At 39.5% G+C, this 14,235-nt stretch overlaps 1 protein-coding gene across 2 annotated transcripts in view; it reads left to right on the top strand.

The window, feature by feature from the left end:
* Positions 1 to 14,235, top strand: part of ENOX1 (ecto-NOX disulfide-thiol exchanger 1) — a 576,449-nt gene that overhangs the window by 354,116 nt on the left and 208,098 nt on the right. For both annotated transcript variants that reach the window (XM_070409022.1, XM_070409021.1), the window contains 2 exons: positions 944 to 1,087; positions 1,878 to 2,015. In XM_070409022.1, the coding sequence (XP_070265123.1) occupies positions 1,075 to 1,087; positions 1,878 to 2,015 (151 nt within the window). In that variant the 5' untranslated portion in view covers positions 944 to 1,074. The remainder of the gene's footprint in view (positions 1 to 943; positions 1,088 to 1,877; positions 2,016 to 14,235) is intronic.

The raw sequence follows: 14,235 nt of genomic DNA, 5'->3' as shown, positions 1-14,235 counted from the left end.
TTCTAAATTTATACCTAAATAAAAATAATTATTTAAATTCAATTGTTAGATTAAATCTACTTACAAGTCAAACTGCTCACATCAGTCATCTAAGTGCAGCGTGTTTTACCATCCAGTTTTGGATTGGTGCAAGTGCACTTAAAATACATATGAATGTTACGTTTTTGCATTTTTAAGAATGCAGAGAAGGCATAGAATCTTATAAAGAATGTGATATAAACGCGCCCTTTGCAACTTTATTTGATGTTTTATTGTTATTTGTTTTTGTTAGAAATGTGCTTTGAAAAATCTAATTTTATACATATTAAAATTAGATTTTGTTATATATAAATTGTGACCAGTTAAATTTATCTTTCCATAGAATTAAAAAGACAAATGCTTTTCCTTTGCTGCCTCAACACACTCTAGATCTTCTTTCATGAGCAGCATACCATTACTTCCTTTGGCCTTCCCTGACTATTGTAGTTTGGGTGCACTCCTTTACCAGTCTCAGGGTGAATAGATTCTTGCTTTTTTTCTCCCTCTTCCATACTTTTTCTTCCTCTCTGAATATATTTCACAGATGACTGTCTTCCAAAATAACATCAGTTAATTTTTTAACTTAAAAAAAATCATACTTAGCCCTGAGTCTGCCCTCTCCATTGATGTGTAGTGTGTGGAAGAGGCTGTGCAGGGACTGATAAGCCCCATTTGTGAAGTCTCTTCAGTAGGGGGCCAGGCACTCACTGCAGATGGGCTGTTTATTCAGCCAGCACTGGCCCTAGCTGGGTTGAGAGTTGACCCACCTTCTCAGAGGGCTCTGAAACCAAGCCAGGAGACAGCTCTACTTCCGTGCCTGTGATTAGATGTTGTTCTTTGTTGATTGTTTTTGAATAAACAGTTTTTCTTTAGAAGGCTCCCTCAGTTTACTATTATGGTTTTCACTCCTTTTCCCTTTTTGCAGAATCTGATGATCTCCGTGGGGACCCTGCACTCCGCCTTCAAAGTGCTCCTGCCCCCCAGGATGCTCGTAATTCAGTAGTAGATGCTGGTGGCCTTGAAAGCATCACCCAGTGTCCCCAACGGCTTCCTCAGATGATGGCTGCAGGTAAATGTCGGTGGCCAGCCCAGGACATAGGCATTTTGAGTTCTTAGTGGAAAAGCTTGCCTAGGCATGAAACTATGCATGGAACCCAAAACCTGGGCTCCTTAAAGAAATCAGGCTGTGGAACAAGTGAACATCAAAGAACATTAAGTCAAATTTGACATATTTAGTGGTGTGTGTGTGTTGTTGTTGTTTTAGCTCTGTGCTATTTGTAGTGTCATTTATTGGTTTATTTTGCTTTAGTGAAAGCTTGCTTATAAGAAATATTTTGGAGAAGTCACATTTTCTTAATGCAATGCTGTAAAGAGTTTATAAAGGAGGAAATCTGTTACAAGGTAACAATAAGTTCAGTCAGGACCATTTTCATGACTTACAACTATTCTAGAGATTCTATTAGTTGAAAGGTGTGCCTGCTCCAGAATTTATGTATTTTCCATCTACCAAGCCAATTGAATTGTGTTACCACGAGAATATTCCTGCTTTGTCTGGAAACCTTGGAACTGAACTGATGTTGTTTCACTAGGAGAAGAAAGCGATTCTTCGTTTTTCCAGAAGTACTTTCTTAATGGCATTCTGTGTACAATATAAACTACATGTCATTAAGTTTCCTCCCAGAATGTATTCGGAAACTCTTTATACTTATGTCTGAAGGAAACATTGCTATAGATTATGTGCTTTTTTTGTGGTTTGGGAAAATGCTAAATGAAGCCTCACATCTCTAGAAACCTGGTTTCCTTTCAAACAAATAACCTTGCCTATTGACTCTCAGTCATTGTTTATTTTTTTCCTGCAGCCGCGGATGGTTTGGGGAGTATAGCGATAGACACAACCCAGCTCAACATGTCCGTGACAGATCCCACAGCCTGGGCCACCGCCATGAATAACCTGGGCATGGTTCCCGTGGGGTTGCCTGGACAGCAGCTTGTGTCTGGTAAGCTCTCTCCTGGGTTTGAAGCAGCAGTGCCAAAGGGTGGAGGTGACAGGTGCCCAGTAATCTCTCTGCACGCAAGTGTTGAGCATGGCCAGTGATTTATGACTGGGGCATGTTTGGCAGGTTGTGCTTGAGATTCTTTTCCTCATCACCTTGCTCTTTTGCCTAACAGCCGTTCTCAGAAAAAAGGCTGAATGCAGCATCTATCATCTGCAGCATTGCAACATCAACTCCATATTTTTTAAAATTGGTAAACAGAGGGCTAAGATTTGCCTTCCAATTTGCAAAACTCTGTCACATGCCTTATGACACTTGACTTCACAGTCTTCTCTTTGACACAGATGGATACTTATTGTTGTTGCTCTTGTTAATGTTCTCATTTTAAAAACAGGGAATCAGAGGAGCAAAGTTCAGGTTACTTTTCCAGCATTGAAGTGGCAGAGCTAGAAATCCATTCAGTTCCACCTTTTCTTTCCACCACACTTTGGAATCAAAATAGAATGCATTCAATATGGAAAATGTTTAGAAATGTCACAAAGCAGGAAGTCATCATTTACTTTGATACATGTTTATTGAGATTTTCTATGTGCCCTCTCACAAGAGCTTTGAGGAATGAAAGATATACCTATACAAGTGTCCTTGAGGAGCATGTCTCCCTAAATTGAAAAACACAGCAGTAACAACAAAACCCAGCATAAATATAATGTGTAGAATCAGTTGTTAAGTAGTGGTTCATGCTAGGAATGTAGTAATTTCCAGAAAGATGTATTACTGAGACTCTGAGGAAGATGTTATCAGGAAGATGGGAGTTGAGCTGTCTGGAAAGATACATAGGATTTGTTTGTATTCACTCCTTCCTTCATTCCTTCATTCATTCAACACATATTTATTGAGACACTATCCTGGTGCAGGGACTCCAGCAGTAAACAAAACAGGCATGGTCCTTGCCCTTCCAGAATGTGCAATAGAGAGGTGACAGTCAATTATAATACTACGTTCCATGCCTACAGGCCTGTGTAGTTTGTGCTGAATTGACTAAGCATTTAGTTTCTTTCTTTTTTCTTTTTGGTCAATATTGGCCATAGATGTGAAAATCTAAACTAGCTATAGTAAATTATACATAATTTTATGCATATGTGTACATATATGTACACACATATGTATACATATACACATATATAAAAATATATAAAATTCTTAAATATAACAAGAATGAACGCAAGAGAGGATGGGAGATGGGGAAAGTGAGAGACAGCAAAAGGAAAGTCAAAAATTGAGTTATAAAATATTATACTTAAGATACTTATAAAATTCTCCAAAATGTTATAAAAGTCATACAATTGAAGATTAGTCTGCTATGGGATGTGTGTATATGCACATGATTGACATTTCTGATGCTTTAAATGTGTGTTTATTCAGACTCCTTTTTCCCAAAGCTAATCTAGACAGATACTTGCTTCTAACAACTTGAGAATAAAGATTTGAATTTTTCTACCCACATTCTTCCTCATTTTCTATTCACATAATTGAAATATTCATGTAACAGAAATTACTTTACTTTTGTCTCCACCTCCCACTTCTCTCAGAAAATGTTGGGTGGCTTCCAGAGTGAGCCACACCTCAACAATTCATTATTTTTTCTTATTATTTTGAGTCTTCTGACATTTTAACCATGACCAATTCATGATTTTCTCAGCAACTTACCATGTAAAGGATTACAGCCCTACTCATTATAGAAGATTTACCATATCTGTCCTGAATTACGTTCTGTATCTCCTTATTAGCCAAACTGCCTTTCATGGTCTTCCTAAGAATCCCTTCTTTATCTTCCAACTTCGCTTTGTTCTCAGGGCTGGCTGCCAGCAGCGGGGTATGCAGTATCTCAGGGTCAGGCTCTGTTTTATTTTATTAGTGTTCATGTATTTTCTTACAGGCTTTTTTTTTTTTTCCTGTACAAATATTTTAATCATATTAGATATAAGATTTTCTATATGCATTTTAATACCTTATTCTAAATTATTTTCCATTTTACAGTTTTATATTTAAAAATTATAAAACTCCATTGAATAAATATTTCCTACTTTATTTAATTATTCTAATTTTACATGTAAGCTGATTCCATTTTTTCCCCTCTGACTAGCCAAATTTCTTTGGAGACCTTAATTTCTTCAAGACTATAAAAGCATTTCATCTTTTCTGTACAATGATGATTGTATCTCTTTCATGGGACTATTGTGAGATTTAAATATGGTAAATTGCATAAAATACAGCTGTTTGTTTTTTTCCGGCATAGTCAGAGAGCCACAGAGTGTTGCTTCTCTCTGTTTTCATACCACCACCTCTGGAATTCTTCAGTGTGGCTGTAGAATGTTAGAGGCCATCTTTAATGTCTCAGGAGGGATTTTAAGATTATTTAGTGTAACCTTCCTTCCAAGAAATCTCCTCTAAAATATCTCTGACAGGATTATGGAGAGGCTGGATTTTATGAGCACTTGGCTTTCTCTCAAAGTTTCTGATATTTCTAAATGACCAACTACTCTTCCCCTATTAGTTAAAATTAAACTGACACTAAACCCATTCCTTACTACTTTTTCTGTTTACTAAAATTATTAGCAAAGCAAAGTGTATAGTTTCAAATTCTCTGATTTTAGCAAAGTGATTTTTCAGGACATCAGATCACTTATTACATGCCTTTCTGAGCTGTAATTGTAAGCTCCCACAATTCCACCTCTTCCATTTTCCTCCCACTTCATCATCCAGATGTTCCCCTCTACAATCCCATTTCCACTTTCAGGAACTTCCCTTTTACTTTCTTCAATATGCAGTACTACTTGAGATCATTACGTTGAGTTTGTTTATTTTATCCGAAATATATCATTATATTAAATCCCATACTCCAAAGTCTTGGTTTATCTATAAGATATTTACCTCCTATGTTATTGTTTTGTGTTTATTTTATTCCCCATACTTTTCGTTTTGTAGAATTTTTATTGTTGTTGATTTGTTCTTATTACTTTGTGCATGGGCATTATCAATTTATGGTTGTTGGCATCAATTCAACATCAGTAGGCTTCCCCAATTTGAGGTTCAGTGGAGAAGGAAACTTTACGCAGTGCAAACTGCTTAATTGTGATTCAGCACAGCTGTGAAAACAGCTTGGCTGTTAGGAGGCCCTGGGACCAGGCCCCTCTCCAGCTAGATAGCTCTGCTCTGCTCTGCTCCCTCTGTTCTGTACAGGTCTGCTCTGCTCTATGCTGGTTTGCTCTGCTCTGCTGCATGAGACATCTCTGGTGTTTCATCTTTGGTGTTTCAGCTCCAGCCAGGGAAACACAGTTTTTAGTCTTGGGTGGAAAGGGAAAGCACACTCCCAGAGCCAGAGGGGAGCTGACTTATACAGATAAAGGTTCTGCCCCTGGTTGCTGATTGGTTTGTCCTCGTGCAAACTAGGACTCCAAATCCTTGAAGTTTGATTGATGCAAAAGGCACGCTCCTGATTGGTCAGAATAGAACTGCTCTGAGTGGTCAGTGTAGCTCTGATTGGATGGAGACCACCTCAATCCTATTGATTGAAATAGGATTCCATAACTCCTTTATAAAGGCTGGGTCAGCTGGCAGAAACAGTGCAGGCAGTCAGTTCAGTGCAGGCTTCTCACTGAAGTGTGGTTTTCATGAGAGGCCCCTGTGTAGAAATGGCTGCTGGATTCTGTTTTTTAAATTTTAGCCAATTAGCCACCAGGAGCTCTTCTTAGCAGGTATCTTCTTTCTCGGGGTCCAGAGTGTAGATCCAGGTTTTCTAAACTGCTCTGTGGGAACATCTGTGTCCCACAGTTGTTGTTAGGTAGGGCAGGTGTCATATAAGCATTTACATCAGGGGTCCTCAAACTTTTTAAACAGGGGGCCAGTTCACTGTCCCTCAGACCGTTGGAGGGCCGGACTATGAACAAATCCCTATGCACACTGCACATATCTTATTTTGAAGTAAAAAAACAAAACAGGAACAAATACAATATTTGTATTTGCATGTGGCCCGTGGGCCGTAGTTTGAGGACCCCTGATTTACATGGTCTAACAACTGTGGTAAACTTTGTGTTTAAATTAAGCAATTTTTTTCTTTGTGTGTTTCCTCAGAGCCTTTATTATGCTAATGTGCAAAGTGTAGTTTCCAAAGTCATATCTAGTATGTAGGATTCCCCAAACTTAAGTCAGCCTTTAAAAAAAATCTGTTAGCATCTCAGGAGACACTAGAATATAGCCATCTACCAAATTTTCACACCAGCAGTGGAGATGCTTTTCCAGTACCATCTGTCTTTCTCTGCCATAAGTGATACCTTCCCTGTGATCTAGTTTACAATTTTGTTTGTGTTTTGACTGAACAGTGTCACTCCATAATCTCACATTTCAAAATAACCCTCTTGTGGTCAGGGGTTGCCTGAAGCCCTCCCAGTTTTCTATGACCTGCACTCTCACTTTCCAGGAGCCCCCACCTCTGGGGTCATAAGCTGACATCCAGAATATTGCATCCTGAGTTTTGAAACCATCTGTGGAACCAGCTGCTCCCTTCCTATATACCCTGGCTTCTTTTCCAAAGCTACAATCATCAACTGGAAGAGTTGAAAAGCAGCTGAGTCTCCAGGTTTTAACTTTCTTGTCCAGGCATGCATGGGAACTGTAATGCTTTCTGGATAATACCCTGGCCATGAGATTATACCTTGCTTGTCTCTAAACTTTTTGAAAAATTTTTTCCCTAATGTCAGCAATTCCCCATTAGTTGTTATTGGCTTTAAGTTGACATATCTTTTACCCCAAGTTTCTAGGCATGCCATTTGTTATATTTCAAATACATGTTCTGAACAAGCATCACACCTCCCTATTAGCTATGAAAGGCTATAAACAAAACAGTGCCACATGCCTTATCAGGGACTAGCATGGAACCAAGAAAAGAACATCTTGTAGATGTGAACACTCTGAATTGTCCTTTGGCTCATACCTTGCTGTTTCTTCTTCAGAAGCCCTGAGTTTACTATCACTGCCTCTGTGCCCTGCCACTCTGAGGAGAGGTTAGCTTTGTAACTCATGGGGGGAGGGGAAGGTTAACATGAGTTACAGTCTCCCCTTTACCCTCTCCCATTCACTGATGCATTTTTATTACTCTCTGCTTCCTTGAATATTTTTTTTAGTTTCCTTCTTGGGTTGTTTAATCCTCCCAGGAACACCTTGATCCTCCTTAATATGCCAGATTTGAAGAGGCATTTGTTAAATTCTGTCATCTCCTAAAGCATCACTCTTTTAACTGGGATTTATTGAGCCAGATGTTGTGCTGAATACAGGAATATGAGACATACACCTTACTTTCATGTTTTAGAGTCTACTGGGAGACATAGAGAAGGGTAAATAAGCAAAATACAAATCAACATGATAAGTGGTTCTGCCACTAACAGATAAAGGTGCTGTAGGATGTCACTGGAGAGTGTTAAGCAGGGGAGTAGTATGATTAGAGCTGCATTTTTATCAAGCACTTTTGTAAGTCCTGCAGATAACTAATGGGAGTGTGGAAAGGTTGGTCGCAAGGAGATGGGATGGGGGCTGTAGCAGTTACTCAGATAAGAGAAAATAATGGCAGTAATGGCAATAATGATCATGGCAATGGAGATGGAGAGAAGTGAAGGGACCCGTGAGACACTGAATTATAGAAATAGCAGGAATTAATGAATGAGCCCACACAGAATGTAAAGAGAGTGGAGAACCTACAATGACTCCTGCGTTTCTAGCTTTGGAAGTTGTGTAAGTGGTGGGGTCTTTTACTGAGATGGGGAAGGCTAGAAGAAAAAAAATGGGTTGGGGAAGGTGGTTTCTTTTTGGATGTGTTGAATTTGAATAGCCAGTTGAAAGAAAACATGCGGTAGGCAGTCACATTTAGGTTCTAGGACTCACAAAAGAAGGGTGGATGGAGATGCAACTTTAACAGCCTCAGCATGCGGGCAGTCACTGACACTGTGTGCCTTTCTCCCCTGGCAACACTTTTGCTGTGAAATTAGAAATAGACCCCTAGCTGCTCACTCAAGTGTCAGCCCAACCTCCAGTTGTGTCTCCACATATTTTTTCTCTCTACATCCTCTCTTTTATCCCACTAGATTCCTGTCTATTGCCGGGCTGCAAGGTCTGAACTGAGGGAAAAAAAGTCCTAGATATAACAAATATAATCTAAGATTCTACACTGAAACCATTTCATCAGCTCACAGATATTTAGATGGACTGTCTGTTGATAAACCATCCCACATACTTGTTTTTAAAGTGAAAATGATACTCAAACCAACAAACTTCCTTTCTTCAGTCCCCTCAGATATTAATGGTGACATACTCTGACACTGGAGTGATTCAGGGGACTCAGATAGCCTGGTTTATAGCTGTTGAGCTCTCTATAAGATAATGCTCAGAGTCCTCTTTTGTTTTTATTTTCCATTTGTTGAAAGATTTCTCATTATCAAGTGTCAGAAAACAAATAGGCTGTTGACTTATGTTTCACAATTTATGTCCCTGATTTCCTATATTCTTGACAGTTCCGTTACACTTTCCAGAGTTATTTACCCTTTTCTCCCCAGGACATTAGGACAAGTACATTGGTATATTTATTCATTCACCAAAGTGTTACTGGAAGTTCAAAATATACAGTGTATTTTACAAGGCACTAGAGAAATAGCAATTTACACAACAGACAGGTGATACTCCTGTGGAGAATAGATATTTCTAAAGAAACAGATGTTATTCAAATAATTATGCAGATGATTATTTAATTATAATTGTGGGGTATTACAAAAAAGGGATGGGGAAGCCTAACTTAGCTGGGAGGTGCTGGAGGCTCAGAAAAGGCTCCTCTGGCCCTGCTGGCGTGGCTCAGTGTTTGAGCATCAATCTATGAACTGGAGGTCACGGTTTGATTCCCAGTCAGGGCACATACCCGGGTTGTGGGCTCAATCCCCAGTAGGGGGCGTGCAGGAGGCAGCTGATCAATGATTCTCTCTCATTATTGATGTTTCTATCTCTCTCTCCCTCTCCCTTCCTCTAAAACAATTAAATAAAAATAAAATCAAATAAATAAATAAATAAATAAATAATTTTTTTTTAAAAAAAAAAAGCTTCTCTGAAGAGGCAATATTTAGGCTAAGACCCAAAAGATAAATGACAGTTATCCAGGTGGCAGGAGGGAAGAGCAGGAAGAAAAGGGTAATTTGGGAAGATAATTCTAAAAGCAGAATTGCTCTGCACAAAGGCCTGACATGATAGAAGCGTGGCTCCTTTAAGGAAGTAAAAGGTGGTATATGAGGGCAAGAGGGCCTGGGTGGGGTGAGGCTAGTAGATTGGCTGGGACCAGATCATGCCTGCCACAGTAAAGAGGACAGATATTGTTTGCAAAGTTTGGAAAGATTATAAGTGGAGAGGTACGCTCTAACTGACTTAATTTTGTTTTAATTACTTGAGTTGTTTTATAGGGCTGGACTGAAGAATGGCAAGAAAGGAGTCTGGGAGTCCATCTAGAGGGCTGATGGAAGTCCAGAAAGAGATTATGGAGTAGAGGGCCTAGCTATGTCCACATGGGACTGGAACATGGAGCACCTACTATGTGTCAGGAATTGCCAAGGTTCTGGGGACAAAAACATCCTCCTGGAGTGTCATTCTCGTGCTGCGTTTACAATGTGTATGTCTACAGTGTTTCTAGAGATAAGAGAATTTGGAGAAAATTGTTTCCAAAAAATATTTGCTTCGGCCTGTACTGTGTAGCACACAAGGTCATAGACATCACTTAAACCAAATCAGGGCTCCGCAAGTAACTTTTCATGGGTGACCACAGCCTATATATCCTTGTTGGCTAGAGAGGTTATATAATGAAAGTCCTTTTCAAATGCTTACATAATATAATATAGTCTTCTGAAATATAGTTATTTTTTCTTCCGTGGAATGTAGAATATAAATTTCACTTCTCTGAGTTTGTCTGTAAAGAGGGAGATAATATCAATATCAGAGAATGATTGCAGCTTTCAGAACTGGTCATATAAAGTGTGGGACATACTGGAGGAACCCAAGCATTTTCGTTTTCTTTGCTATCCCTGAAGAGTTTAAGAAGGAATAGGGAAGGGGAGTAGGGGGACTTTGGATGACTCCCTATTTTAAAGGAATAAAAAAGGAAGACTTGGCTCCTGTGAAAAACGATTCCTTTGTCCGGACTTTTTCCCTGTTCTAGGAGCAGTGCCAACCATTCCCTTCCAGAAGCCACGTGGAGGCGTCCACTGCACCCAGGGCCTGCCCGTCAGCTGTAGCTCTGCGACAGCATTACTCAGTGTTTTCCATAAGTCACTGATCAACTGGTCCTGGACTGTAGATTTCAGGGCCTATTTCAGACCTTCAAAAACACGAGGTCCCGGAGACTACAACTAAAGCCTAAGACTGTGGCTCCCTAAAGCTGATTTAAGTGATGTCAGTTACCTCCTTCAGAGGCTGAGCTGGTGGGAAGTAACAACAGCAACAGAAATAGCCCATTTGGCTTGGGAATGGGTGGGGAAGCTTGCCTCATGCTACATTTCTGTAGTCTTAACTACAATGCAGTTTTACAACTGAAAATGTTTTATAAAGCAGCTGAGCCTAAAGCAAAAAGTACCTAAAAGGTAACTGCAGATGCAAATGTAAAAAGCATATGTTAAGTATCTACTATGCTCAAGCAATTGGTAAAATCTCATTTAGTCAGGTTTTATCTTGGAAAAGGATGTCCTGGACATCAAGACACAGAAGCTTGAACTGTAATCAACTATATTTTCCTCCTCATCAGGGACATTTGCTTGCTGCCATAGAAGAAACATTTTGACCTTGAAGCTTTACTTCTGAAAGTTGATGCTTGTGGGGCAAAGGGACACTTTATCCTTAAGGGAAAGGCGAAATACTGTAGTCTTCAAATTCATAAATCTTTCAGACCATAAGGGCATCTTTAAAGAAATATTCCTCACTTCACGGGATGGGACTCTTGTGGCCTCCATCAGTTAATGCTTCCTAGTCATGTATTCCATCTCAGCAGGAAAACTAGGCCTCAACGCCCTAACGTGAGGTGACTAAAGTCTCCACAGGGGATCTTCTCACAGAGTGAATCATTGCTGATGAGGTTCTAACCAGAGACATTTCCATGGGCTGTGAAATCACTCAAAAATGTTCATTTTGTATTTTCAAACTTAGTGGCCTCTCTCTTGGAAACCATGTATTTGAGAACATCTTTTGAATTTGTTCATCCCCAGCTGTGAGAAAATACTGCCTAGTCATGGGTAGGAAAAAAGCAATTTAGAAAAATAATAGAGGAAGACGATGATTTCATCCTTGTCTGGATTTCTGTGTCATCTTGCTGGAACTGGGCCAGGAGAGGGGCAGGCCAGAGTCTCCGTAGGAGCAAGGGGAAGAGCCCAGTGTGTGCAGCAGGCCCTGACTGACCAGCAAAGACTGAGAAGGGCATGGAGGTACAGAAAAAGCCAATCAGTAACAAAGGAGGAAGCAGAGCGCCAGAGACAAGAAACATGGTTATTCCTTCTCTGCTCTGTCACATGGTGGCTAAGGGACCAGGGGCTAGTCACACAGATTTCAAGGGCTTTGCTATACCTACCTGCCAAATGAGGGTGTCAGGTTCCCTTAAAGCACTGAAATTCTGTGATTTAGGAAAATCATAGAAATCAAATCATAAGACATTACTACGCACAATGCTAGAGTGGACAGCACCCAGTTAATGCCTTAAATAAAGCAAGAGAGGAACTTTTAGCAGGAACCACCAGAAGGGTATCTCTATAATTAAGATAATCTTTTTGGTGGTGGTTGTGTTTTTGTTTGTTTGTGTATTTGTTCTAATAGATCCAGAGAGCACCTACAGAGTTCATCACACAGGTAGCCATGTGAGTGACGTGGGAGAATCGTGGTGAGGAACTTAAATCTTTCTAGTCTTTGAAGAATCAAGTTATAAGAGAAGGAAGGACATATTACTGCTCATTTGACACAGCAGTGGTTATTCCTGGTGAGTAACCAATAGTTAAAGGCAAATATAAAATGAGCATCAGTGTAGATGCTAGAAACTGGAGGGTCTCAGTTCATGCACTCTTTTTTAAAAAAATATATTTTATTGATTTTTTACAGAGAGGAAGGGAGAAGGATAGAGAGTTAGAAACATTGATGAGAGAGAAACATCGATCAGCCGCCTCCTGCACATCCTCCACTGGGGATGTGCCCGCAACCAATGTATATGCCCTTGACTGGAATTGAACCTGGGACCCTTCAGTCTGCAGGCCGACGCTCTATCCACTGAGCCAAACCGGTCAGGGCTGTTCATGCACTCTTAAGAAGGGTGTGAGCAGAGCGTTTTGTATTCCATTTTTTCCCATCATTGGAAAATACGGTACAGACAGACCACCTAAAATTCCAAATACGTAGCCTTGCTTGTTTTTATTTGTAATTGCCTTCATCATGGCTATACCTGGTTTTTGAATTTAGAGTTCCTTGAAGAAAATTAGGAGCTCTGTAAAAATATGAGTAAGAAGGAACCAGAGATGTACATTTCCTCTTACCTCCTTTGCAAAGCTCTTGCTGTACTCAAGCCCATGTTTGAACTTCAGGAAAGAGCCGCAGCATTTGTGCCACACCTGGACAGTCTGTGTGCCTGGCTCCTTCCCTGGATGCATAAACTCAGTGGTCTGTTTTAAATAGCCTCCTGCTGGGCCCCATGTTTAGCAAGGAACAGTAAATAAGGCCATGCTTGTTCCAGTTGTTAATGAGAATCTGAAAACAAGACTTGGGGCAAAAAAATAACTGAAGTATGGATGATTAAGAATTTATTGTAATGTAGTATCCATTGATATTACCAACTCAGTAGAAATAATAAGACTTGGGAGTTAGAGAGGACTTCAGATAGTAATTTCTCATAGGTACTTAGTGTTTAATTTTTCTAAGCAATTTCAGATACAATATTTCATTTAAAACTTGGTGATATCCTCCCGGTGGCAAATGTCTCTTAATACTATTCCCATGCTCATAGCAGAAGTTGCTTACTTTTCCTACTGAAGTCCACAGCTGGCAGCTCGAAGAACATGTAAGTTACTTGTTCCCAGATACTTGTACTTCCAGCCAAATGCATGTCAAGGGAACTACTGCTGTGTTTTAGCTAAAAATTATTTTTTTCCATCAGCAATCAAAAACATACAATGCCTCATATTATTTTTCTTAATCTTTGTGATCCACCTTTATATATGAATTACATATAATGACTAATTCAAAATATCAGAAATACCTGCAGAGCTGTGCCTGAGTTTGCCTCAAACTCTTTGGTACCAACTTATAATGGCCAAGATAGGGGACCATCCATTCTAGCAACCTCACACTAGTATTTTTTGGTCTAAGGACAGAAAAAAAGAACACAGAAAAGGGATCTTTAAAAAATACTTCTTAATAGAATCATTCATTTTACACTTTGAATGAAAAAACAAATTTGTAAAGAAATTATAGCTTTTAAGGAAAAACATATTTTAATGTGTATAGATAAAGCAAGCCAAAATGTACAGAAAATATTGAAACTAAAATTTTATTCTGAAGAAAAAGAAATGGATTTTTGAATTAATATTATACCTCCCCCATACACACTTTTAGGGATGCCATAGTATTTCTATTGTCATAGTTTGACAATATCCATCTTTCCATCCTTTTATCCTCCCTTTCTCCCTTTCCTACATCCCTCCCTCTCATCTTACCTCCCTTCCTTTCTTCCTTCCATACTTGTTGACTAGCTTTCATTGTGAAGAACTAAAATTATTTCTTTCTCAGCTCATACTCTGATGGTGAAGACAAATAGTGAGCAAATTAATAAGTATATCATTAAAAATTATAATTATTACTATGAAGTAAATAATAGGATGTTGCAATGATAGAGCATAAAGGGGAATATCTGCCATGGTTCTTCACATAATCAGGAAAAGGTTCTCTGTGGAGACAAAATTCAAGCTAAGATCCTGGGGGATGAGAGGGAGCCAGCTCTGGAAAGAGTGGGAGGAAGAATGTATGAAAGGACACTCAAGGCAGAAGGAGCTTGACATACTTGAAGATCAACTAGAGGGCCAGTTTGGTGGACGAGGTGGAGACTGTTATGAGAAGAGTTTGAACAGGTGGTCAGAGGCCTTGGCTGTCCTGGGAAAGAGTTTGGCTTAATTTTAAG

Source organism: Myotis yumanensis, unplaced genomic scaffold (genome assembly GCF_028538775.1).
Source record: "Myotis yumanensis isolate MYYU_CA2020_CCGP unplaced genomic scaffold, mMyoYum1.0.hap1 SCAF_3, whole genome shotgun sequence".
Taxonomy (NCBI): Eukaryota; Metazoa; Chordata; class Mammalia; order Chiroptera; family Vespertilionidae; genus Myotis; species Myotis yumanensis.
Note: the sequence above shows the minus strand (reverse complement) of the source record. Positions and strands in the feature narration are given on the sequence as shown.